At 48.9% G+C, this 27,350-nt stretch overlaps 2 protein-coding genes across 8 annotated transcripts; both read left to right on the top strand.

Moving 5' to 3' along the window:
* Nucleotides 1-517: 517 nt before the first annotated feature.
* LOC142915736 (uncharacterized) lies at nt 518-10,027 on the top strand. Of its 7 annotated transcripts, none has more exons than XM_076061427.1 (7): nt 518-622; nt 2,853-3,092; nt 4,811-5,350; nt 6,502-6,693; nt 7,531-7,612; nt 7,738-7,812; nt 9,923-10,025. In XM_076061427.1, exons 2-7 carry the CDS (start codon nt 2,936-2,938, stop codon nt 9,987-9,989), a joined length of 1,113 nt encoding a protein of 370 aa, XP_075917542.1. In that variant the 5' UTR covers nt 518-622; nt 2,853-2,935; the 3' UTR covers nt 9,990-10,025. The 7 variants fall into 7 exon arrangements, with proteins under 7 accessions (XP_075917542.1, XP_075917543.1, XP_075917544.1 ...); XM_076061428.1 differs by having other exon boundaries at nt 7,549-7,612; XM_076061429.1 differs by having other exon boundaries at nt 7,552-7,612.
* Nucleotides 10,023-27,350, top strand: LOC142915735 (hydroxylysine kinase-like). Its single transcript, XM_076061426.1, has 7 exons — nt 10,023-10,157; nt 13,628-13,725; nt 16,240-16,567; nt 19,562-19,704; nt 23,357-23,537; nt 24,687-24,996; nt 25,665-27,350. The coding sequence occupies exons 1-7, from the start codon at nt 10,097-10,099 to the stop codon at nt 25,837-25,839; spliced, it is 1,296 nt and encodes a 431-aa protein (XP_075917541.1). The 5' UTR covers nt 10,023-10,096; the 3' UTR covers nt 25,840-27,350.

A 27,350-nucleotide genomic window follows, 5' to 3' on the forward strand; every position in this document is an offset into this window, starting at 1 on the left:
GAATCAAGTGCAACCACAACAAACACAAACACGAACAAGAAACACATCTTAAAGTGACTGTGTGACTCTGCAAACAGAAAATCCATGAAAAAAACGGCAAAATATTCCTGAGAAAAGCACCGTACCCCAAATAGTTCAAGGGAGGGAGCAATGAAAATGAATCTAAATCAACTTAAACTCCAATCCCGCTCTGTGACGTCACTACTCAGCATTACTTCATCAGCGTGAAACGCCAGGGGGAGGTGTACCTCGCTAGTGACGTCATGTCACCAAGGTATTCACCCCCCACCCCGTCTACCGCGCCCTTGAGCGTGACGTCACCTCTGCCTGGGTCACTTTCGTTATCTGTTCAAGTACAATCCTTATTTGGGCAAAGCTACGCCCGGTGACTGGCGGCTCATTAACATAATGTGTTCGTGAAGGCCGTCGCGACGGGTTTCAGCACCCATGCCCCATCCCTCCACGTATGGGCCTGGTTCATTAACATAATTTATTTAAATTAACACCCGCTCGTTGCGGGAGGGGAGTGTCTTGTACCACGCAAGTGACGTCATCTCCTGCTGCCGCGTGACGTCACGAGGTAACAGAAATCTACCGCTCCGCACGTGAACTGAAATCCGAGGTGAGAAATTCTCATCGCGGTTGTGGTGGTGGTGGTTGTGGTGGTGGTTGTTGTTTACCAAGGTAGAGCCTCTCTCTCTCGTAGGGATGTCAGTTGAGTAGCAGCGAGCATGGGAATCGATGTCCAGGTTGCAACTTTACAACGCGGGGCCTAGCCACGCGGGGCCTTGCCTCCTGCCCTCGCCTGATCGCGTTTGCTTCAATTATCTCGCTTAGTTGAGCAATCTTTGTAAGAAAGTAATCTACCAGGCTATGCGTTTATTGTGTGTTGACCGACTCTCTGTTTTGCATTGCATTACATTTCCAAGTTTTACTCAGTTTGTTTGATTAAGTGTGCTTTTGATTTAAAGCTTTCGTGACTGCAGGGATTTATATTCTTGGTTCTTTCGGTAAAGTCACCACCACGTAGAAGGGAAACAATAAAATAATAAAAATATAAAACAATAAAATTCTCACGACGTTTCGACTGCAACACAAGCAATCATCATCAGGTGTGAAAACCATCAGCAAGAACATTTTCTTGCTGTGGTTTTCACGCTGTGGTTTTCACACCTGATGATGATTGCAAGAACATTTTCTTGCTGTGGTTTTCACACCTGATGATGATTGCTTCTTGTGTTGCAGTCGAAACGTCGTGAGAATTTTATTGTTTTATATTTTTATTATATTATTGTTTCCCTTCTACGTGGTGGTGACTTTACCGAAAGAACCAAGAATATAAGTGTGCTTTCTCTCTCTCTCTGCGTGTCCTCGTGTTATTATTATTTCCTGCAGTCACCAAAGTTCCAAATCTCTCATTGACACAAGGCCGTAATTATAATATATAATAATTATAATATGTTATAATAATTATAATATATATTGGTGGGGGACATATCCCCCCACAATAATCAAATATGCTCAAAATGTCCCCCCAATATATTGCTATAAAAATATTTTTTTTAATAATAATTGCTATGCTATGTTAATAAAAACAACAATTTCGCTAAACCTTGGCCACAAAACCAGGACTTGTCTTCATATAACAATGCGTAGATTTGTGTTTATATGATTGCGTTGTACTTTATGAATCCCTAATCTCTGCCATTACATACTATGAAACAAGAAAAGTTAAAAAAGAAACAACACAGAGCAATGTAATACAATACAATATTATACATTATTGTATCAAATAATACAAATTCCATCCCATGTGTTAGCGAAATTTTTCAATATTTTAGGAAATGTCAGGAAATTAGTTTTAAAATTTAGATTTTTTCTTTCTGGGGGGGGACCCCAGACCCCCTGGTAGATTTGGTCTCCCCCAATCTTGACTCCATGGCTACGGCCTTGTTATTCTGTCTCTCACTGTTCAAATAAACCTACCGTTAACATTATAGACTGATCATTTCTTTGTCAGTGGGCAAACGTACAAAATCAGCTGGGGATCAAATACTTTTTTCCCTCACTGTATGTGTGTATCTCTCTCTGTGTGTCTCTGTGTTATATCTGTCTCTGTCTGTGTGTCTCTCTTTCAAATTGAGCAACCTTTGGAAGAACGTGATCAACCAGGTGGGGTGTTGACTGTTATGTTGGCCGACTCTCTGTGTTGTATTGCATTACATTTCTAAGTTAACTAGGTTTGTTTTCTCTTGCATTTGTACCTGATGATGATTGCTTGTGTTGCAATTGAAATGTCGCATGCTATGTGCACACAGCGTTGGTGTACGGTGCTTTTTGTGGAATATTTTGCTGTTTTTCCCTGGATTTTCTGTTTGCACAGTCACACAAAGTCACTTCAAGATGTTTTCTTGTTCATGTTTTAGTTTTTTGTTGTTGTTGCGGTTGCACCCGATTCAAGAGCCGAATGGCTCACAGGGCTATACCAAATAACTGAACTATGACCTATCCCCCCCTCCCCAAGCCTGTTAGCCACGCCCCATCACCCCCCACCACGTCACTCCCCCCCCACACCCTCCTCCCCAAGGCTGTTAGCCACGCCCCATCACCCTCCCCCACACACGTCACCCCCCTCCCCTAGCCTTGTTAGCCACGCCCCATCACCCTCCCCCCCACACACGTCACTCTCCCCCCCACACCCTCCTCCCCAAGCCTTGTTAGCCACGCCCCATCACCCTCCCCCACATACGTCAGCCCCCTCCCCACCCCCCCAAGGCTGTTAGCCACGCCCTGTCACCCTCCCCCCCACACGTCACTCCCCCACCTCACCCCCCCCTCCCCGTGTCTGCTAGCGAGCCACGTGACAGGCAACGAGGAGACAGAGCGAGGCCTTGTGGCGAGGCTCACTGAGGAGGAGGATTTGACGAGGACGACGATGGCGGAGCTGCGGGGATCGTCGTCGTTGTTGGTGCCCGTGGGGCTCTGTGTCGCGTGCTGTGTCGGTCTCGTCGCCTGTGCCGGTGTAGAGACCGACGCCACGGGTACAGCAGCAGCAGCAGGAGCAGCAGCAGGAGCAACAGCAGCAGGAGGAGGTGAGTGATATTTTTGTAATTTATATATTCTCACAATAAGGAAAGGCAGTGTCTATTTGTGTCATCCCTTCACGTGAAGTCCTCGTCACAACAGCAACGTTTTGAGGCATAAGCAATTATAAAATAACATTTAGACTTAAAGCTTTCGTGACTGCAAGGATTCATCTTCTCGGTTGTTTCGGTAAAGTCACCACGTAGAAGGGAAACAATAAAATAATAAAACAAAATTCTCGCCTATTATGTCCTCCAGACAGTCTCGTCCCTTCACCTGATGAAGGCCACTTGTGTTGTAGCCGAAACGTCGTGAGAATTTTACTGTGTTATTTTATTTTATCAATTTATTATTTTATTCTCATTCTACGTGGTGACTTTACCGAAAGAACCAAAAAATAGAGTTTTGTTTCTTCATTTGGTTGTGTTCGTCAGCCCCAGTAAGCCACGTCGTGACGCTACAGAACTTTAAACGAACACACCGCACTAACACGTACACAAGTACCAGCACTGTGTGTGACACTCATTACTCCTATTGATTTCGTGTGTGTGGGGGGATGTGTGTGTGTGTGGTGTGTGGGGGAGGGGATGTGTGTGTGTGTGGGGGATGTATGTGTGTGTGGGGGGGGATGTGTGGGGGGAGGGGATGTGTGTGTGGGGAGGGGATGTGTGTGTGTGTGGGGAGGGGATGTGTGTGTGTGTGGGGGGATGTGTGTGTGTGGGGGGATGTGTGTGTGTGTGGGGATGTGTGTGTGTGGGGATGTGTGTGTGTGTGGTGTGTGTGTGTGTGGGGGGGGATGTGTGTGTGTGGTGTGTGTGTGTGGGGGGGGATGTGGGGGGGGAGGGGATGTGTGTGTGTGTGGGGAGGGGATGTGTGTGGGGGGGGGATGTGTGTGTGGGGGGGGGGTGTGTGTGGGGATGTGTGTGTGTGGGGGGAGGGGATGTGGTGAGTGGGGGGAGGGGATGTGTGTGTGTGGGGGGAGGGGAGAGAGATCCATTGTCATTGTTACAGGATCCAATTATTATTGTGTGGTGACGTGCCCTGTTGATTGTTAATTGTGTCTGTGTAGTTAACTGCAGGGCACACGGCCTCTGTGGGACTGTTAGAGGGATGTGAATGTCACGGCTACCCTGCCAGCTGAATGTATTTGTGTCATTCACGGTACTTCACAGATAACCGGAAGGTTTTAATGATGATGGCATTTTACTTGGAATTATCATTGAGCTTTCAAGGAACTTTTTTTCACCACTAATTTATTAACGTCCCTAACGAGAGTTGTTGTTGTTGTCACCACGTCTACGGTGGTGTTAATGTGTTTGTGTTTTCACATCGTTGGAATTGTAAAGCTCCCGCTTTTGCTCTTTTGTTAGGTCGTGGGGAATCCAATGGCGGTGCTAATTGAATGTTCGCAGTCACTAATTCAAGGTGTCTCCTTAACAACAACAACAACAAAGTTGAGCACCACCCTCCCCCCCAGACCTGCAAGTTAGTCATTGTTAGTCATTGAAGTTAGTCATTGAAGTCATTAAAGTTAGTCATTGACTAACTTGCAGGTCTGGGGGGTCAGCCATTGACTAACTTGAATTTTTCACCCCCTGGGTCATTCTCATCGTTTTCACAAGTTCCGGTGGTTTCTGATGTTTCTCTCAATTACCACGACTCACGGTGACCCCCCCCCCACCCCCCCACTCCGTCACCTCCACCGCAATCCCAACCCGACCCACAGCCCCCTCCGCGCCCCCACAGAACATCACGTGCGTGGCCCTAAACTCCAGCAGCCTGCTGGTCAGCTGGGAGCCGCCACCCGCTCACGGCCAGCAGGACGGCGGCGGCGGCATCACGGGGTACACGGTGGCCTACAGGGAGTTGCCCAGCCAAGGCGTGGCACACGCAGCAGACGCAGACGACGGCTCGGGGGATGGGGACGACGACGAGGAGGACGAGGAAGAAGAAGAAGAAGAAGGGGACGATGACGACGATGAGGAGGAAAAAGAAGGGGACGACGAGGAAGAAGGAGACCATCAAGGGGACCACCAAGGGGACCACCAAGGGGACCACCAAGGGGACGAGGAAGGGGACGGCACGGGAGGGCGACCGAGCCGGGGGGGCGGCTGGCGCCGGACGCCGCGTCAGCCCGCGTACCGGAGGAGCGTGACGCTGCACGGGCTGACCAAGTGGGCCCCCTACGAGGTGACGGTGCGGGCCTACACGGGGGCCAGCCCGGGGCCCTCGTCGCCGCCCATCCAGGCTCGCACGCGCGACGATGGTACGTCAGGGTGGGGGGGGGGCGCCGTGTTCCCGGCCGGCCGCACCGTAGCCGTGCCGGCCGCACCGTAGCCGTGCCGGCCGCGCCGACGCTCCGACGTGTCTCCCGAGTGTTTTCCCTCCTGATCTTGGCGTCTTCGCAGCTAACGGTCGCGTCTGGCCCGAGTCCTTCCCTGTCGGCTTGCTGCACCGCTCCTCTCTCTCGTGTCATGCCAAATGATAATTGACACGGCTCTGGGATGAACACCCACGCCAACTTGGGCCGTGAAATCATTTTCGTCTCCATCTGGTTAATTTTCCCCGTCTGCATTTTTAGCAGTCGCCCTTTGCTTGAGTGCCCCCCCTTCCCCCCCCCCCCCCCCCCCCCCCGCGTGCCGCCCAAAGTTCCCACCGCGGAGCTCCGCAAGGGGTCGTGGACTGCACGCCCATCAACCATTTTAGTGTCCGTCCCTTGGGGTGCACGGCTGAGACCAGGCCACTTTAGGTTGGAATGGGCTCCTGGGTGTACACCCACCGCCGGAGTGGAAGAATGGCAGGCACATCTTACAGATGACTAGCCGATGGTCATTGTCCAGATCGGCTCCACGGCAGGTTCTGGTCTCAAGGGCACGGGCTCACATCCGCTGTTGCATCCACTACGTAGTCCGGCAGATGGTTCTTGCTTGGACTCGGCATCCATCCGTGATGTTGTGCGGATGCGCCGATGCCGGAACAGCGTGTTGGTAATTACAAGCCCATGGGCTGCACAAAAATCTAGCGGCCTCCTACCGTTGTTATTGAGCTGATCTGGCCCACACCTTCCAATCACTCCAGACCAGGTGCCTCGCGCATTGAAGTCGCCCAACGGGATGACTCTATCCCGAGTGGCCACTTTTGCTAGCACCTGTGACAGGAGGTCATAAAAGCCATAGACAGACACAGATACACAAAGACATAGACACAGACAGACACAGAATTGATGAAGACCAAATCCTCCTCCTCACGAACTTCATCCAACAACACCGCTCAGCTATGCAATCTGTCTGTGTTTGTCTGTCTGTGTCTCGCTGTCTGTATCTGTCTCACTTTTTCTCTCTGTTTCCCCGTGTCTCTACGTCTCCCCATTTCTACCCGTGTCTCCCCGTATCTCCCCGTGCCTCCCCAATCTCGTAGCCACCACCACCACTACCACCTCCCGCTCCTTCCCACCCTCGTCCGGGGTGTCTACGGGAGACAAGGCGACGCTCCCCTCCAGCGGCAGTAGCAGCGCCTCCATCAGCTTCCTGTCGGTCATAACGGTGCTGGCGATCCTCCCCTTCCTGATGTGCACCGTGTGGGGCAGAGGGAGCGCCGGCAAGCGTCCCGGTGAGCGGCGGTGGCGTTGCGGTGGCTACGGAGATGTTGACTGCCTCGCTTCGTGCTTGGGAGGTCGTGGGTTGGATCCAGACTCTGACGACGCCTGCTGCTGCCGCTGTTTATTTAAAGTTTGCGGTGTCTCTCATGATCATCATCACAATGGCTGAGATGTTGACGACCTCGCCTGGTACACAGGAGTCCGTGGGTTACATCCCCGCCCCTGACACCTATATATTTGGAGTTTGCGGTGTCTCCCTCATCATCATCATCACGGTGGCTATGAGATGTTAACTACCTCGCCTGGTACGCAGGAGGTCATGGGTTCTATCCCGACCCTGACACTTCCTGCGTTTACGCGTTCAGAGCCATTTGGCTGCTGCTCTTTATTTGCCACCCGATGACGACGATGATGACGATGACGATGATGACGACGATGACGATGACGACGAGGAAAATGACGATGATGACGACGATGATGACGATGATGACGATGATGACGACGGTGATGATGACGACAATGACGACGATGATGACAACGATGACGATGATGATGACGACGACGATGATGATGTCGTCAACGATGATAACGACGACGATGACGACGACGACAATAAGCCACTGAGTTCAGCTGTCACTTGTGATAGCCGGCGTAGCTTCTACTAAACAAGTCACGTAGTAGCACAGTGGGGGGCTTACCCGGTAAGATACACAAACAAGGTATTGGTGTTTGTATCTATATACTTGTTATAGATTTGTTAACCGTTGCTCTACTTTGCACGTGCCAACGGCGGCGCATGCGTTTGTGTTCGTGTTCGCGTGTTCCATTTGTCGCAACGTTCCGCGTAGATTTTTCTCGTTCCCCAGCAGACGAGCGAGGAGGAAACGCCCCGAGCCTGGTCCCCGAGAAGGATACCGTCTCTGATTGCAGGTAGCCACCGCCAACACAGCTGCCGCCACCGTGGTGGAACAGAAACAATCTGAATTTTAAGACCTCGTCCCACCCCCCCCCCCCCCCCCCCCCCCCCCCCCCCGGTTGACACCGCCGGATGAAAGCCACTCCCCAAGTGGTCGCCACACCACGCGGGGCGACGCGACACAGCGCTCCGTACGTACACGCTCACGCGCTAGGTATGTACGTATCACTCTCACGCTAGGTTAGTACGTATCATTCTCACGCTAGGTAAGTACGTATCACTCTCACGCTAGGTTAGCATGTATCATTCTCACGCTAGGTTAGTACGTATCACTCTCACGCTAGGTACGTACGTATCACTCTCGCGCTAGGTTAGTACGTATCACCCTCACACTAGGTTAGTGCGTATCACTCTCACGCTAGGTTAGTACGTATCACCCTCACGCTAGGTTAGCACGTATCACTCTTACGCTAGGTTAGCACGTATCACTCTCACGCTAGGTTAGCACGTATCACTCTCACGCTAGGTTAGCACGTATCATTCTCACGCTAGGTGCGTACATATCATTCTCACGCTAGGTTAGTACGTATCACTCTCACGCTAGGTTAGTACGTATCACCCTCACACTAGGTTAGTGCGTATCATTCTCACGCTAGGTTAGTACCTATCACTCTTACGCTAGGTTAGTACGTATCACCCTCACGCTAGGTTAGTGCGTATCATTCTCACGCTAGGTTAGTACGTATCACTCTCACGCTAGGTTAGTGCGTATCATTCTCACGCTAGGTTAGTATGTATCATTCTCACGCTAGGTACGTACGTATCACTCTCACGCTAGGTACGTACGTGTCACTCTCACGCTACGTTACTATGTACACGCTCACGCGCTAGGTACGTACGTATCACTCTCACGCTAGGTTAGCACGTATCATTCTCACGCTAGTTAAGTACGTATCACTCTCACGCTAGGTTAGTACGTATCACTCTCACGCTAGGTTAGTACGTATCACTCTCACGCGCTAGGTACGTATGTATCACTCTCATGCTAAGTTAGTACGTATCACTCTCACACTAGGATAGTACCTATCACTCTCACACTAGGTTAGTACGTATCACTCTCACGCTAGGTTAGTACCTATCACTCTCACGCTAGGTTAGTACGTATCACTCTCACGCTAGGTACGTACGTATCACTCTCACGCGCTAGGTACGTACGTATCACTCTCACGCTAGGTTAGCACGTATCATTCTCACGCTAGGTAAGTACGTATCACTCTCACGCTAGGTTAGTACGTATCACTCTCACGCTAGGTTAGTACGTATCACTCTCACGCGCTAGGTACGTACGTATCACTCTCACGCTAGGTTAGTACGTATCACTCTCACGCTAGGTTAGTACGTATCACTCTCACACTAGGTTAGTACGTATCACTCTCACGCTAGGTACGTAAATATCACTCTCACACTAGGTACGTACGTATCACTCTCACGCTAGGTTAGTACGTATCACTCTCACGCTAGGTACGTACGTATCACTCTCACGCTAGGTACGTACGTATCACTCTCACGCTAGGTTTGTACGTATCACCCTCACGCTAGGTGCGTACGTATCATTCTCACGCTAGGTTAGTATGTATCATTCTCACGCGCTAGGTACGTACGTACACACTCACGCGCTAGGTAAGTACGTATCATTCTCACGCTAGGTACGTACGTATCACTCTCACGCTAGGTTAGTACGTATCACTCTCACGCTAGGTTAGTACGTATCACCCTCACCCTAGGTTAGTGCGTATCACCCTCACGCTAAGTTAGTACGTATCATTCTCACGCTAGGTTAGTACGTATCATTCTCACGCTAGGTACGTACGTATCACTCTCACGCTAGGTTAGCATGTATCATTCTCACGCTAGGTTAGTACATATCACTCTCACGCTAGGTACTTACGTATCAGTCTCACGCTAGGTTAGTACGTATCATTCTCACGCTAGGTTAGTACATATCACTCTCACGCTAGGTACGTACGTATCACTCTCACGCTAGGTTAGTACATATCACTCTCACGCTAGGTACGTACGTATCACTCTCACGCTAGGTTAGTACATATCACTCTCACGCTAGGTACGTACGTATCACTCTCACGCTAGGTACATACGTATCACTCTCACGCTAGGTTAGTACTTATCACTCTCACGCTAGGTACGTACGTATCACTCTCACGCTAGGTACATACGTATCACTCTCACGCTAGGTTAGTACTTCTTATCACTCTCACGCTAGGTACGTACGTATCACCCTCGCCTACTTTCTCCGCTCCCTCCAGCGGCTACGGGAGCAACGTGCTGGCCGGTGACGGCGGAGACGGCAGCGACACCGTGGAGATGATGTAGCTGCACGTGGAGGTGGAGGAGGTGGTGGAGGTGGTGGAGGTGGAGGAGGTGGTGGAGGTGGTGGAGGTGTAAGGGGAGGAGGAGGCTGACGGTGACAAGCCCTGCCGATGGTTCTCTCCCGGCCTTCATTGGTGCACTGGCTACTGACACCGAGCCCCCAGCAGCCTAGTGAGGCTGTACGCGGCACGGGGAATCTTTGTGTTTGTGTGTGCAACGTTTGCAAGTCCGCCACTGGAGTGTGGTATTGTTTTTGTTATTATCCTCACGTTGATTAAAAGTAATTTCCCCCCCCCCCGACTTGATTTTCAAGCTGTAAACCGTGGGGGGGGTGGCGCTCGCATCGTTCCCGGAACGATGCGAGCGTCGACAGAAAAGCGTCGTCCGTTCGACTCGCCCTTCCCCCCCCCCCGCGTCGCGGTTCTGTTTGACGTCGCTCCCGTGTCCCAGGGTTGGTTGTGGGTCACGTGGTCTGTCGTGGCCTCCTCCTCTCTCCCTGCCTGCCTGCCCTCAGAGTGAGGGCACTTGGCGGCTGTTTTGTTTGCTGGAGACATTGTAGTGGTGGTGGCGATGGTGATGGTGGTGATAATAAAGGTGCCAGGTTCAACACTCACCTGGGCTGGAACTCCTCTTAGCAGGAGGACACGTGATGTTGTTCGCGACGCCGTTTTGCAAGTCGTGCACGAGACTCGAACAAGAAACTAAACCACGTTTTATTTTTACCGGGTAAGGCCCCCCATTGAGATGCTGCGTAGCTCTCTCAGAACGGCCCTGACCTGGCCATTACAAATTAGAGCTCTACCAGTTAGATTTATCATCATCATCACGTGGACATTTACAGCAGTTGCCAAATACTCAAACTCACGTTTCTCAAATGTGGAAGGGGAAATCCGGAAGGACCTGGAAACAAAATCCACACCCTGGCCTGGGTCCTCGTCCGCGTGTTGGTGACTGCTTCTCCCGAACGTAGATCGTCGATCTTCAGATGACGAGAGTCAACGCAGAGCCCCGGTCCCTGGTGGGGAGCCCGGTTTACCGGCTCCTGGCCCGTGGCTAAGGCCCCGCCCTCGGCCACGACCACCGTCGAGAACGCCTCCTGGGCTTTCTCGACCCTTCCCGTGGGATCTCGCCCCCTGGCACGTGACCTACCCCCTAGCCCAATTCAGAGCGAATCCAAAAAGCTACGATCTGTTGTTTGCTGGCTGAATGCCTCCCTTCAATCGTGGCTACGGTGGCAAAAAGCCACCGAGCTTTTTCTGCCCGTGAGCTGTGATCTTACCGCCCCGTCTGCGTTCATCGGTTATCGCCCCCTTATCGCCGTGCCGCCCTGGCCAAACTCAACAGGACACCTCCACGGTAATATATTGTCCTGAGAGGCGTTACGGTCGTCCTGAAGCCAACTCTACCAGAGCGAGAGAGAGAGAGAGGAGGCAGTGTGCGTAGAGTTGTGGTGGGCCCCCGAAAGTTCACCGTGACAAGTCAGGGGCCCCGATGCTGATGGGAAGATCGCCAGTTGGGGTAGACACGTGGCTGCGCCTCACCACGCGATTCCCGCGCACGTGACCTCTTGACCCGCACGACCGAATTCCGCATTCCTAAGGCTACGCGAGCACCCCGCACCCTTCCCGTGCGCTTACAAGAACAGAACCCACACCCCCCAGTAGCCCCCCCCCAGCCTTAACAGCGTGTTAGGGCAAATACTAATAGGAGTCCACTGGAGACAGAGCCGGGTTAAGATTGTGTAAGCCCCCTGGGCTACAGGTACTGTGAGGCCCCCTGATAAAAATGTTCAAAAGGAAAACATTTTTATTTAAAGCTTTCGTGACTGCAGTAATTCATATTCTTAGCTCTTTCGGTAAAGTCACGTTGAAGGGAAACAATACATTTTTTTATTGTTTTATATATTTTTTATTATTTTATCGTTTCCCTTCAACGTGACTTTATATATTTATTATTTTATTGTTTCCCTTCAACGTGACTATATATTATTTTATTGTTTCCCTTCAATGTGACTTTATATATATTTTATTATTTTATTGTTTCCCTTCAACGTGACTTTACCGAAAGAGCTAAGAATAAGGAAAACAAAGTTAAAGAAAAATAAAATGTATATTTTTTGTTACAAGGCTAACGACGAATAAAATTCAGCATGCGCAACTGAAATCACTTTTCACTTCGCCTCTGGAGGCGCTTCAGCTGGACGAGGCCCCTGGGCTGCAGCCCCTGAAGCCCCCCGCCCCCACGCCCGAATCCGGCCCCGATGTTGGATGTTGGTGGATGAGTGAGCGAGTGAGGGAGAGTGTGAGAGAGAGAGGGGAGTGTGAGTGAGGACGAGTGAGTGATGTACGCGCATCGGTTCATCCGGCGGTTGTTTATTTTAGCGTTTCGGCGGTAAATGTGCGATCGGGGCGACAAGCTCGTACGCGCGGAACGTTGCAAATCACGCGGCTGTGGAAACTTTAGCTGACGTGGAAATAAGTCGATAATCCTTCGACGCGCCCGCGCGCACAAAACCAGAGCGCCGCGCAAATTCGAGAATGGTGTTGAAACCGCGTCAACGATTGGGGAAAAACAATAAATCTCGAGGCTCACTCAAACAACAAATATTAAGGAACGCGACCCTAAATAACAAACCGCGGGGCGGCGTGGCGCGCTCGCGAGTCCCGACGTACCGCGGCGACGGTGCCGAAGCAGACGAGCAAAAAAATTCTAGATTTGAAGATTTAGTGACCGCGAGGATCCACACACTCTTTGGTTCTATTCGGTAAAGTCACGCAGGTAAAAACAATAAAAAATCACGACGTTTCGGCCACAACACAAGCGGCCTTCATCAGGTGACTTATTGTCCCGTTGTCTGTTAAAAGCTCTAACAGGTGAAAACCCTCCCCGTAGAGGCTATCAATTCTAGATTTGAAGCTTTCGTGACTGCGAGGATCCACGCTCTTTGGTTCTATTCGGTAAAGTCACGCGGGTAAAAAAATAAAACAAAAATCACGACGTTTCGGCCACAGCACAAGCGGGCGTCAAAGGTCTCGCCACGGAGCCCACGCCACTGGGTGACGGGCCAAGTAGCTCGGGGAACGAGCGGCGAGGGTCGTCGAGCGTTCCGGCAAACTCGTAGCCACCTACCCGGCGGGTAACGGGGGCGGTTCCGTGTACACAACGCGTGTGCACATGGCATCGTGACGTGTACACAACGTGTGCACGTGGCATCATGACGTGTACACAACGTGTGCACGTGGCATCATGACGTGTACACGTGGCGTCGTGACGCGTACACGTGGCGTCGTGATGTGTACACGTGGCGTCGTGACGTGTGCACGTGGCGTCGTGACGTGTGCACGTGGCGTCGTGACGCGTACACAACGCTCACCACGGGAGCTGTGCACTTTGAAATGATCGTCTGACGTTGAAAACTAATTCACTTACAACTGATTTAAAGCTTTCGTGACTGCAGTAATTCATATTCTTAGCTCTTTCGGTAAAGTCACGTTGAAAGGAAACAATAAAATAATAAAATATTATTGTTTTATATATTTTATTGTTTTCCTTCAACGTGACTTTACTGAAAGAGCTAAGAATATAATATTACTTAGAACTGTTTTTGTCCTTCCCCCCCCCGCTCCCACATCTCCGACTAGCGCACGGTTGGCATCGTGCTCACGCGCACCTACGTGTACGCACCTGGCCGAGTCGGTGGGACGCCCTTCACCAAACACACACACTGCTGCATTCCGAGGTGGGTTGACCGCCGCTCCCCCCTCCCTCCCCGCGCTGTCACGCGCCACGCGGGGAGGAGCCGCGTGCCGCGGCGGTCTCCGCCAGCATGGCCTGCAGCAGGCCGATGTAGCGAACGGTCGCGCGCAGTGTCGCCGCCCGCGACGGCCGGAGGCGGTCCGGTGGCAGCAGGCGACGCAGGAGCAGGAACGCGCGGTTCAGGTTTCGCACCTGAGGGGACGGACACGCAGACGGACGGACGCGTCAGTGCCCGGGATGGACGCCGCTTGGCCCTTGAGCGACGGTGCTCGAGGGCCAAGCGGCGTCGAAGGCGATTGACGATCCGGTGAATCGCCGATTCGCTTCTGGTCGCTCGCTGGCGGTCAGTCGCCCTCCCTACCGCTCTTCTCTCGCCACCAGCACGGGATTTTTGTTCCCGTGAATTTAACTCGTTCCGCCACCCGTGGGCGAGGACTCGGTTCGACCAGACTTCAACCGTCTCGCGTCACCCCGTGCCGCGTTCCAACAACCGCACGGCAGGCCACGATAACGCGAAGTCATAGGAATAGGTTTTACCCTTTTAACTGGCACAAAAACTGACACCTTTATTCAAGGCATCATGTTTGCAATAACCACAACACAAGGAGTCAAAATGCAAACAAAAGAGACAACTCTGATAATAATATGCACTGTCCTTGAATTTGATTGGTCCACACCCGAGACGGCTTTTCTTAGAGCCTAGTCTCCACTGGTGTTGGACCAGATGACACACAGGACACAGACACAGAGAGACACACGCTGTACACACACAGACACAGCTATTTCAATTAGCCATTTCAATGCTAAATTATATGCGAATTCCTTTGTCAAGGCGCTTTGTGTTTTTCTTCTCACACAGCTTAAAGGTCGTGATCTAAGCGTGGCTTCTCTCACTCCAGCGCTGTCCTCCAGACAGTCTCGTCCCTTCACCTGATGAAGGCCGCTTGTGTTGTGGCCGAAACGTCGTGATTTTTTGTTATTTTATTTTCACCTACGTGATTTTACCCAATAGAACCAAAGAGTATATTTTATACTTTTTGCATTGTTTACAGTCTGGAAGCTACCCACATGGCAAATTTAAAGTTGTTGCATGTCGGGAAGTATGCTAAACATTTCGAACAGACACACATAATAACAAATTTCCCTTTTATATATACAGACGAAGGGGTGGGTGACAGCACCACGCCCGGCCGCCTTTGTGTCCCCAGTGGCGATGTTCACACACCACAGCAATTACTCGTTTTAGGCTGAGTCGATCTAGGGGAGGCCCAGAAGCGGTTGAAATAATCGTCACCGGTGGTGGCAGTGAGCGGGAATTGAACTCGGGTTGCCGGGTTCGTAGCGCAGTGCGCTAACCACTACACTAATTCGTTACGCTTCCACATGCGTGGATCACGTGACAGCTCACTTGCCGTGCAAAAAAATGCATTATTGAGCTCCCCCCCCCCCTCCTCCCCCCAGAAAAAACACAAAAGTGTATTTTAATAATTTTTGCGTGGTGTACAGTCTGGAAAGTACCCACATGGCAAATTTCAAGTTTGTTGCATGTCGGGAAGTACGCTAAACATTTTGAACAGACACACATAATCACAACTTTGCCTTTTACATATGTATGGAGATAATTTCGGCCAGGGCTGCCCTGTGTCAGCGACTCTGAAAAATCTGCTGACACCCGGCACACCACGTCCAGTGTGTACCTTTCGCTATCGCCGTGGCTACCGGGGCTGTGCTGCCCACTCCACTCCGCACCAGCGACCCGGAAAATATTCAGTGACAGATTAAGCCCTGATTATTATTCACACAATTACACATCCAGTGGAATTTGAACACGTGATTTCGTGCTTACGGGACAAGGTGTTTACTCGGTGGGCCATAGCTGCAGCTCCCCAATGCTGCATAAACCCATGGTTCTTGTTATAATTCCAGTTACAGTAATGCTACTTTATCAGGCACTGGCTGTATTTCCACTGAAATACACAAGGAGAATTCTCTGTTATTACGAATCTTATATCTGACATGTTTAAGTGGTGCTTTTCTGTTCGGTGAAATGTGTTGCTATTAAATGTGATGCGAGCAAAGAGACGTGTTTATTGATCGCTGATCGATCGATTGACTTCATGGCCGAGCGGTAGCGCGTTGCAGATGTTTGTGGTACGAGTCCCACGACCGCCCCGGTTAACGCTGTGGGTGTATGAACTGTAAATATTGCGCACTGTCTGCTTCACAGTCGGATGCTAAAGATCTCGGAGATGTAATTTAAATAAGTAGTATGCCACGTGTGTCGGCACAACTCTGTAAATGCGACAACTACTGTGGGCTGTCCGTGAAGCGTAGCGCCTCCAGGGTGTAGCCTCGTGTGTACGCTGAGCTTGTTTCGCACCGTACGTAGCCAACCGTGCTCATCGGAGGCGCCTCGCGCTGCGCGAATGGAGCGAACGCCAACGTGCACTTGCAAAACCCAAAAACTTTTCGATTGCCCTCGTTTTGTCCGTTGAAGACGATGCAAGTTGCGCCGCAGGACGATGGCCACGAGCACGAGAAGCCGTGCATCAGCGAGTCCCGCGCGGCGAAGCTGGTGGAGCGCCTCTACGGGGTGAGCGTGGCGGGGGTGAGCCCGCTGGCGAGCTACGTCGACCAGAACTACCACGTGCTGGCGCGCGACGGTCGCCAGTTCGTGCTCAAGGTCACCAACACGCGGGACAGCCAGCGGCCGCAGATGCTCGAGGTGCAGATGGCTATGATGAGGTTCCTGCGGGAGATGGGCTTCCCCATGCAGGAGGTGGTGGACAACGTCAGCGGGAAGATCATGTCGCTCGAGAGCATCGGTGAGCTGCGCCTGTGTGGGTCCCGGGAGCAGAGACATTGGAGAAGAGATGTACATAATACTAAATCTTGTTCTATTTGATGTGCTTGTCCATCTCTCTTTGTCTCCCCCTACATGCTAAGGCCTCGGCACAGAGACCCTATCTCTCTGTGCTCCGTACGTTGTGTCTCTCTTTGTGTCTGTGTGTGAACTCCCTCCACTTAGGTGTCTGTATATATATCTGCGGTTCTGTGTTTCCTCTCTCTCTCTTAAATTTAGCTCTTCTATGCCTGATGATTGCTTGCGTTGCAATCGAAACGTCGTATGCTATTATGTAATTTTATTATTTCTTATTTCTACGTGACTTTACCGAAAAAACCAAAGAGTAATTCCTGCAGTCACGAAAGCGACAAATCAAGTTTAATAGATGTACAGTGCAGTACAATTGATTTTGCTGCAACTGAACTGTGGCCCCCACAACATAGCACCACGCAGCAGCCTGTGATGCCTGTTTAATGCACGATTGTCACCCATAGAAGCCCTAATCCAGGCTCAACCTGCTAAGCTTTCAGATCTTATGATAGGGCACATTCCAGGTGATTTAGTCATAGGCTGATAGTAATCATACGAACACAGCATTGGTTTATACTTGCAAAGACAACGATCAATATCCGAGCATGAGGCGGTGGTATGATACTGGGTCGCACTCCACTGACGATAAGTGATGTAAAAGGATCATACTTTTTAGTTTTTGTGAGGTTGGTGGATGTAACGCACTGCTTGTTGGTACTGGCCCAAGGTCCACATTGTGATATTTTGTAAATTCTTCATGTATATAAAAAAACAATGTTTGGTGCGTGGGATGAAACTGGAATGACTGCTCACAGCAAAGCCACACGGACGAGACGATAACATCTGTGGTGAGAGATCAGAAGCACACTTGCTGTTTTCTCATCTACTGACCTGCAGGTTGGTAGATATAATGTTCGTACAGTTCACCGACGCCGCCATTCGCCAACTGCACAGTGTGTTCTACCTCCCCACACCTCCGATGAGCACGGTTGGCTACGTACGTATGGTGCGAAATAATTTCAACATACTTACGAAACCTAAATCGTAATTTTGGTTTCTGCTTATCTTCCCACGAGACCCTGAGAAGCAAACGTCAAACTCTTTGCATCGAGTTCCGGATTGGCTGACAAGGGGAACACGTCAAACCAAAACCATGTATTACATGAACAAGCATAGACGGGAAAGATATGTCACAAGCGATATATTGTAGAGATATGAGAGAGATTTATTCATGATAAAGGTTTTTGGGTGAGATCGCGTTATTTATAAATGTGTCATAACCCTCCACCACCCGACACAGCCAAACAGTAAAAAAATGTGTCACATTGACAACAGACAAAATAGTTCACTACTTTAGCCCACCGGTGTGATGAAGAGTGAATCCACAACATTTACAATATTTGAATACGACGTTTCGCTGGTAATTACATCCAGCATCATCGGGCAATTCGCCAGAATGGTGAAGCCCTCACTTGCTCCCGGTCTTAAATAGAGCAGCAGGGTGATGTCATCATTTAACTCATTCAGAGAGAGATTTAATCAGAAATATGATATTTATATGGAAGAGATAGGAGAAAGATCTATCCGCAAGAGGAGAGATTTAGAGAAATGCAAACATGTCGATACAGAGCTTATCTCTCCCCCACACCCACTCCGACCTCCTGCATCGCATCACTTCTATTAATATTATTATTGTAATCATCATCGTTACACTTGTTTTCACAGCAGAGCCTCACTGAGTATCGGGAGGGTCTTGTCAAACTTTTCAGTTGGGGGGCGGGCGTGGGGGCGACGGTTGTCGTGTGTAATTTCAAGTGAGTATTGCTGACTGAGACATGTACTTAATTAGTTCTTGTAAGGCGTGGCGGGATAGTTGTCCTGTAGACCAGAATGAATTAATTTTGGTGGTTCGGGCTTGGCCCACAGGCTGTAGTTGGGACAACACTGGGCTGCTAAACATTTGTAAAGCAAAGTGCTTCATAGCTCATCGGATTCCTCCAGTAAAAGTACATATTCTGATTATAATGCCTGGGCTAGCAGCGCTCCTTTAAACCCAGGCTCGGGGTTCATCGCGTGAGATGACATCACCGCCCAACGCCGTGTTTGGAATGCGAAGATCACGGAAAGCCGCTGACCCTTATATTTACGTGATGGAACGAGCGATAAAAGTCGCCTCCTGATGCAGATGGGCCCCCATTCACCCTGCTCCTAAGTAATTTGCTCAAGCTGAACCCAGGGAATTCAGCTAGACTCGTGTGCTGACGTATCCATTCTGGCCCGAACCTGGGCGAATTGCCCCCGGTTCCGGTCAGCGTGCGCTAAGGCACGAGGGTTGCGTGCCACGTTGCAACTTTGGCGCCTTACGCATGGGTGTGGCGAGGTATTATTCCTCTCAAATGCTTTATTTAGCTATAGCGGTTTAGACAACAAGGCCATATAGGAATGCGAATTTCGGAATGCGTTCGTGTTATTAATTTCTGCGTTAATAGTACCGTGAAAGAAAGTCATGAGAAAAAAATCACTCCAATTTACTATTTTTGGGGGGGGGGGGGGGGGGAACAGAAATACTCGATTCAAGTTGCTTGAGAGATTGGCGTTTTAAAGACTACACGAATTTTATGTGCGTTATATATCAGACTTGGCACGTTCATTATTGTTATTAACCATTTAATGCTGAGCAGCAAATTGTCACTTAATTTCCTAAAAAAAGAATAGTAGCCTTGGCTATCAGTTGAGCAATTCATAAGAGACCCTGTGTAGTATAGCACGTGGGTAATGAACACAGGGCGCAAAGTGGTGAGTTGACACTTTGGCCAGACCTTGGAGGTTCCGATATCAGTTTCCGAACAGCTTTTTATGTTCCAGCAAAAGGAAGTGACGGTGAGATTTCACTAACCGTGGTGACCTCTTGACCTCGGTGGCGACTCCTGCTGTGAATTCTCAGACTGCGGCGAAGGAGAGAAGGAGTTCAACGTGCGGCTGCTCACGTACCTGCCCGGCGTGCCGCTGTCCAGGGTGCTGGCGGATGGCAGCCTGTACTACCAGGTGGGCAAGCTGGCAGCGAGCATCCACCAAGCCCTGCAGCAGGTACGAGCGCACGAGGGCCTCTTGACAGGTGACGTGAGACTGCAGGGATTCATATTCTTGTTGCTTTCGGTAAAGTCACCACGTAGAAGGGAAACAATAAAATAATAAAAAATATAAAACAATAAAATTCTCACGACGTTTCGACTGCAACACAAGCAATCGTCATCAGGTGTGATAACCACAACAAGGAAATTTGAAAAAATATATATTGCTGTGGTTTTCACACCTGATGATGATTGCTTGTGTTGCGGTCGAAACGTCGTGAAAATTCTATTGTTTTATATTTTTATTATTTTATTGTTTCCCTTCTACGTGACTTTACCAAAAGAAACAAGAATATGAGAATATTCGCCAAAGTAAAAAGCCAAAAAAGAAATCTCGCAAATTACTTCATTGGGAAATGCGGAGCGATAGTTTCCCCAACCCCTTACTGCGACAATCTTAAAAAAAAAAACTCTTGAGTCTCGGCGAGCCTTTTCTCTCGGTAAGCAAGTGTAATGTGACGTAACGAGCCCACTCGCTCGGAACGTACGCAGCTGTTCATAATTAGCAACGTGAGAGTCCTTCCAAGTGATCGAATGGCTGGTTTTCAAGCGGCGTATTTTTGGTTTAACATGTAGGCTTTCGCGACCAATATTATTCATAATAAAGGTTTTTGGGTTAGATCGCGTTTATTTATAAATGTGTCGTAACCCTCCACCACCCGACACGGCCAATCAGCAAAAAAAGTGTCACGTTGACAAAAAGACAAATAATTCACTACTTTAGCCCACCGGTGTGTTGAAGAGTGAATCCACATTTACAGTTTCAGTACGACGTTTCACTGGTAATTACATCCAGCATCATCGGGCAGTTCGCCAGAATGGTAAAGCCCTCGCTTGCTCCCGGTTTTATATAGAGCAGCAGGGTGACGTCATCACTTAACTCATATCAGGTTCAGTGATTAGAGGCGGAGGGGGGGGGTATTGTAATTATATAATCGATTAGTAATCAGTCATTGGTTATGATTAGTAATGAGTTGTAGATTATTAATTGTTTAAATCAAAATGTAATGTGTATTATTTAATAATATGCTTCCAGGCTGCACTAAGCCTGTAGCTGCCAGAGCGATTAAAGTTATTCTTGTTCCTCTCAATTTCAATGGATTCTCTAATTAGTCTTTGCCAGTAATAATTAGTTTTACACACCACTGCAACATTGTCAAAATCAATTGAGTGTCCTTGTTGACAAGCATGTTCTGCCACTGCCGACAGTTGTGTTTGAGATAATTTAATATTTCTCTGATGTTCTTTTAGTCTTACGCTGATGTTACGTCCCGTCTGTCCAATGTAGCAGCTGCCACATAAACAATTAATCCGATATACACCTTCTGTTGATAATTTAGGTAATGCGTCTTTAGTCCCAGATACTAGTTTTTTTTATTTTGTGTACTGTACCAAATCTTACTGTAATGTTTTGCTTTTGCAAAACACGAGCTAATTTGTCAGTTACTCCTGAGATATATGGAATTTTTATTGTTTTAACAATCTGGTCGCTTTCAGCAGTATTGCTTTGCGATCGTGATTTGGCATTCAGTGCTCTGTTAATTTGAGCATTATTGTAGCCATTCTGTCGTAGTGCGTCTTTAACATGTTTAATCTCTCTCACTAGACTCTCACCATCTGACACTGTTTTAGCCCGATGTATAAAATAACACAGCGTTTACATAAATCAAATGCACACTGATGCCTATCTGAATGCAGAATCACATCATCATCCAGCTCAGATAAAATGCTTATACATCGGGCTAAAACAGTGTCAGATGGTGAGAGTCTAGTGAGAGAGATTAAACACGTTAAAGACGCACTAAGACAGAATGGCTACAATAATGCTCAAATTAACAGAGCACTAAATGCCAAATCACGATCGCAAAGCAATACTGCTGAAAGCGACCAGATTGTTAAAACAATAAAAATTCCATATATCTCAGGAGTAACTGACAAATTAGCCCGTGTTTTGCAAAAGCAAAACATTACAGTAAGATTTGGTACAGTACACAAAATAAAAAAAACTAGTATCTTGCACTAAAGACGCATTACCTAACTATCAACAGAAGGTGTATATCGGATTAATTGTTTATGTGGCAGCTGCTACATTGGGCAGACGGGACGTAATATCAGCGTAAGACTAAAAGAACATCAGATAAATATTAAATTATCTCAAACAACTGTCGGCAGTGGCAGAACATGCTTGTCAACAAGGACACTCAATTGATTTTGACAATGTTGCAGTGGTGTGTAAAACTAATTATTACTGGCAAAGACTAATTAGAGAATCCATTGAAATTGAGAGGAACAAGAATAACTTTAATCGCTCTGACAGCTACAGGCTTAGTGCGGCCTGGAAGCGTATTATTAAATAATACACATTACATTTTGATTTAAAGAATTACTAATCTACAACTCATTACTAATCATAACCAATGACTGATTACTAATCGATTATATAATTACAATACCCCCTCCCCTCCGCCTCTAATCACTGCACCTGATATGAGTTAAGTTATGACGTCACCCTGCTGCTCTATATAAAACCGGGAGCAAGCGAGGGCTTTACCATTCTGGCGAATTGCCCGATGATGCTGGATGTATTTACCAGCGAAACGTCGTACTCAAACTGTAAATGTGGATTCACTCTTCAACACACCGGTGGGCTAAAGTAGTGAATTATTTGTCTTTTTGTCAACGTGACACTTTTTTTTGCTGATTGGCCGTGTCGGGTGGTGGAGGGTTACGACACATTTATAAATAAACGCGATCTAACCCAAAAACCTTTATTATGAACAACGTATTTTTGTTGTTTCCCCCCCCCAAATTTTATTCCAAGCGTCGGGCTGGAGCGGTGGCGCAGTTGTGCGCACACTGCGCTACGAACCCGGCCACCTGAGTTTTATTTCCGGCCACGGCTAACATTCGTGGCAAGTGATATCTGAACCAGTCCTGCCCCCCCCCACCCCCCCTTGTCCTCTATCCTTCACCAACCTACACTGACCAGTTTGGCGAAGTATGGTCAAACACCCTACATGACCAACGCTGAATACGGCAGTGCCTTGATAAGGGCTGTATGAGTTGTGCTAATTGGTGCCATGTCATGAGATGGAAAAAAACATCTCATTCTGTGCATCACCTCTGGTTAGAGAATGGCCCACAGAAGGTGATCTCACAAAACTACTTCTCAGATCCATTCAAGTGTCCTGTTATTCACAAATACCAATCAAACATTTGCCAGCCGCACGCAGGACTTGGGCAGCCCCACCCTCAGCTGCATAATAAGTCTAGATTTTTAGCTTTCGTGACTGCAAGGATTCATACTCTTTAGTTTTTTCGGTAAAGTCACGTAGGTAAAACTATAAAATGATAGAATGAAAAAAAATGTAGTTGTTTTTTCATTTATTCTTTTATTTTATAGTTTTACCTACGTGACTTTACCGAAAAAAACCGAAGAGAAAATAATAAGTCAAGGAGAACATCTTTTCTGAAACGAAGACTATCCTTTGCTAGCTTGACGTTTTGCTGCCTTTAACTTACATGTGTACTCAACTGGCCAATGCGATGTTAATCTCGTATTGCATTTTTTGTCATCTTACCACCTTCGTTTTTAAACATCTGCATAGTTTGAGCACCCGTTCCTGCACTCCCTGCAACGAGACGATTTCATCTGGAACCTGTCAAACACCCACCTGCTCGAGCCCTACCTCTTCACTCTGGACGGCGACCCCAACCAGGGTCTGGTCAGGGAGGTCATCGCCAAGTTCCGCGAGGAGATCCAACCCAACCTGCACAAGTTTACCAGATGTACGCTCGCCTCGCAGCTTCACCCGGGACGTAGCTCCATGCCTCAGGGGGCGAGGGGCGCTTCAGGCCACCGACGAGGCCTTGAAGCCACGACGGGTGCCGCGTACGTGTGTACGTTGAACTTCTTTTGCACCGTACGTAGCCAACCGTGCTAATCGGAGGTGCGGGGAAAGGACAACAAACTAAACACAAAAAATAAGTTCAAAAATAAATTAGTGTTCAATCTAGGTTTAAAAGTACATAGCTCCAGTGCCTTCCTAATATCGGAAAGAAGAGCTTTTCAGACGGCCGCAGAAGTGCATCTGAAAGCGCGCGATGCGGTGACCGTCTTTGTTTGTTCGATGGTTAGCCAAAAGCCGCTGCGAGGATCACCCGAATTCGCGTGATGGTTTATGCTACTTGACGAGATCAGCAAGGTATTGTGATTCATTTGTGGCAAGCATTTTCTTTGCAATGTGCTTCACGTGATTACTTTTACCCAGCATACACAGATGCATTACAAGGCATGCATGTAATGGGGGACACTCGCACAGACACTGATCACAGGTGAAATCAAATGACAGGGTTATAACATTCAGACGCTACTGTATATAAATCATAATTGTAATTTCTACCAAATCATTTTTCAATGGATGCTAAATTGTGTTCAACAGTTTTTGTTACACATATACTCATAATAATAATAATGTACAGCCCTTTGTCAATGCACTATCTGGACGAAGGCATTCCCAGGCTGTGTAGGGTCATGGGGGTTGTTTTGCCACCTTCACCATGCTGGTCGGTGAGGAGGTAGGTAGGATCCCAGGACTGGTTCAGATATCAGTGATGTTCTCCATGGCCGGGAATCAAGGGCTCGTGATGTGGTGTGCAAACCACTACACACCGCTCCCTATCTCGCCCCCGTGCAGGGTTGTACGACGCTGGTGGGTTATTGTAATACTGTGCCTTTGAAGGCAGGAGAAGTCGGTGATTCACTGAGACTCTGCGGGGGCCGTTCTTAGACCCGCACACGCGGCATGCGCAACACCAATCGTGCGGCCGGAATAAAAACGGCACGGGCACGAACGATGACGACGGCGACGAGGGGAGGACGATCAACAATAAAAGACAACGGACGAAATCAAATTCGACGTTTCCCCCTCGCCGCAGGCATAATCCACGGTGACTTCAATGACGACAACATCCTGGTGCAGGAGGTGGCCGCGGGAAGCGAGCAGCAGCAGCAGCAGGGGCCCAAGTCGGCGGAGGGAGCGCCGCGGCACCGCGTCTCCGGCATTGTGGACCTCAACTCGATGATGTTCGGCTACCACGTGTACGACCTGGCCATGGCCATCATGTACATGATGGTGGAGAGCGGAGAGGCGATGGAGGCCGGGGGTCACGTCCTGGCCGGCTACGAGAGCGTGCAGGCCCTCACCGAGGACGAGAGGAGGGCCGTTTACTTCCTGGTGGCGTGCAGGTGAGAGCGGAGGTGGGGAGGGGGGCCGGGGCAGGTCGGGTCGGGTCTGCCCGGATCGCCGTTTGCCGCATCGGGAAACGTTGGCTTCAAAAACCTGTGGCGGTTGCGTAACGAGAATTAATCTAGGTCTGGCGAGAATCCGATAAACTCGATGATTGTGCGGCAAAAAAAGTCCTTTATTATTTATTTAAAGCTCTTCATCAGACCAATGATGAAGGTCTTGCCAATGCCATGTCGATCGTCGCGGTGGTTGACCATACTTCACCATGCTGGTTAATGTGTATTGGTGAACGGGGGGGATCAGTAACAGTTAAGACATAATAATGCTGATTACCATGATGTTGCTAACAGCACTTCTACGGATGCTGCTGATGACGGTGATGATGATTATAGAAAAGACACTCATAGCGATGTTGTTTACGATCATGTTGCTGATCACGCTGCTGCTACTGCTGCTGGAGACGAGGAAGATGAAGACGGCGACTTTCCTTCTGCTGGCACTTCTGCTGCTGACCACGAGACTTGATCCAACTATGGCTGCAATTCCTGAACGCTAAAATCCCAGCCGATCAACAAGTCGGCAGCAAAAACCCTCTTGAATAACAAACGATATTAACCGTCACGACAGCAACGGCGACAACAACAACATGGTCTACTTTTCCCCGCAGGTTCTGCCAGTCGCTGGTCATGGCCCGCTACACGATCCTGCGATACCCGCAGAACGCCGACTACCTGCTGATAACGGCGCGCACCGGCTGGGTGAAGCTACGCGAGCTCTGGACCAGGGGCCTGGAGGACATGCAGAGGCTGTGGTCCGATGTTGCGGCACGGTACAGAAACTAGAACCGCGGTGGAGATCGAGACGGACGGCGAGGAGAGAGAAGGGGGAGTTTGGGGTGGGGGGGGGCCCACCGTGAGACACGTCCTCCCACTCGCCCCACCGGTACCTCCCGAGGCTTCGCAAGGAACCGGTTTCAACTTGAACGTGGCGCTGTTGGTTTTGGACACGTGCGATCTTTGAATACGGAATCTGAAAAATGTGAATTGCTCATGCAGGCACTTAATGCATAGGGGAGGTTTTTCGTGGCTTCAGGTTAGGAACGTATTGTTGCTGCATCCAGCGCTGTTGACAAAACGGCGTTCACATGCGCATCCGTGGGTGATAATAATAATACTGTCAGAATATTTTTTTCCCGTTCATTTACTCAGGAAATCCTGACTGTTTCTGAGATTTTGTATTCATGAAGTTCCAGCGTTCAGATGTTCGACCAATTCCTTTGTAGCTTGTTTGGCTCGTGAGAGGAAACCGGAGTAACTCGGAGATTACCTGTGCATACGAAAGGTGGTGGGGGGGGGGGTAACACTCGACAACTGCATAGATGTTTTATATTTTTATTATTTTATTGTTTCCCTGCTACGTGACTTTACCGAAAGAACCAAGAATATAAAAAGCGTCACCGTACACCGACATCTGTTGGCCAACTTGCAGCGCAAGGCCTAAAACGTCTGCTTTTCCCAGACAGTCTTCAAATTAAGCACTAAACCCAGGCTCTTCCCCGGTTGAGCTTCAAAGATCTGACGAGATTTGGTGCATTCTGGGTTAATTTTGTTATTTTGTGAGTTGCAGTTGCATTCAGATATTTTTTAAATCTAAACTACAGTTGACCTTAGAACCCTCAGACATGGGCGTGGGGAGTCCTGGCCTCGTGAAAGATCAGTCGACTTTCTTCCGTTGCCATGACCTTCCACTCGGCGGACTTTGGGAACGGTAGTGTGGTGGGGGTGGTGGGTGTTTGATGATTTTGCTGTAAAGGTTTCCTCTACAAAAGTGGGACACTCCTGGGTTTTGCCACCAAGTACTAAGTCATGTTTTGCAGAGGGGTCAAATACTTATTTCCCTCATTAAAATGCAAATCAATTTATAACATTTTTGACATGCGTTTTTCTGGATTTTTGTTGTTGTTATTCTGTCTCTCACTGTTCAAATAAACCTACCATGAAAATTATAGACTGATCATTTCTTTGTCAGTGGGCAAACGTACAAAATCAGCAGGGGATCAAATACTTTTTTCCCTCACTGTAAGTCCGATTACAGGGAATGACTATAACATGAATTGGAAGTGATATCTGGACCTTTTCAAACAAACCGCATTGACCAGTGTGGTGCAGTATGGTCAAGCAACCCATATAATATGGGGAAAGGCATCATCCAGCAGTGGATTGATCTGAGGCTGTGAAAATTGGCTAAGCCTCGAACGCAGATGCACCACGTATACACTGCCGCCTCCTGTCTTATGCCATTGCCGACGAGAATGTTGCGTTCTCATACTAAATTAAAACTATTTTTTATTTTA

Source organism: Petromyzon marinus, unplaced genomic scaffold (genome assembly GCF_048934315.1).
Source record: "Petromyzon marinus isolate PM22_M1 ecotype Great Lakes invasive population unplaced genomic scaffold, UKy_Petmar_22M1.pri1.0 PM_G_Scaffold_34, whole genome shotgun sequence".
In the NCBI taxonomy this organism is placed as follows: Eukaryota; Metazoa; Chordata; class Hyperoartia; order Petromyzontiformes; family Petromyzontidae; genus Petromyzon; species Petromyzon marinus.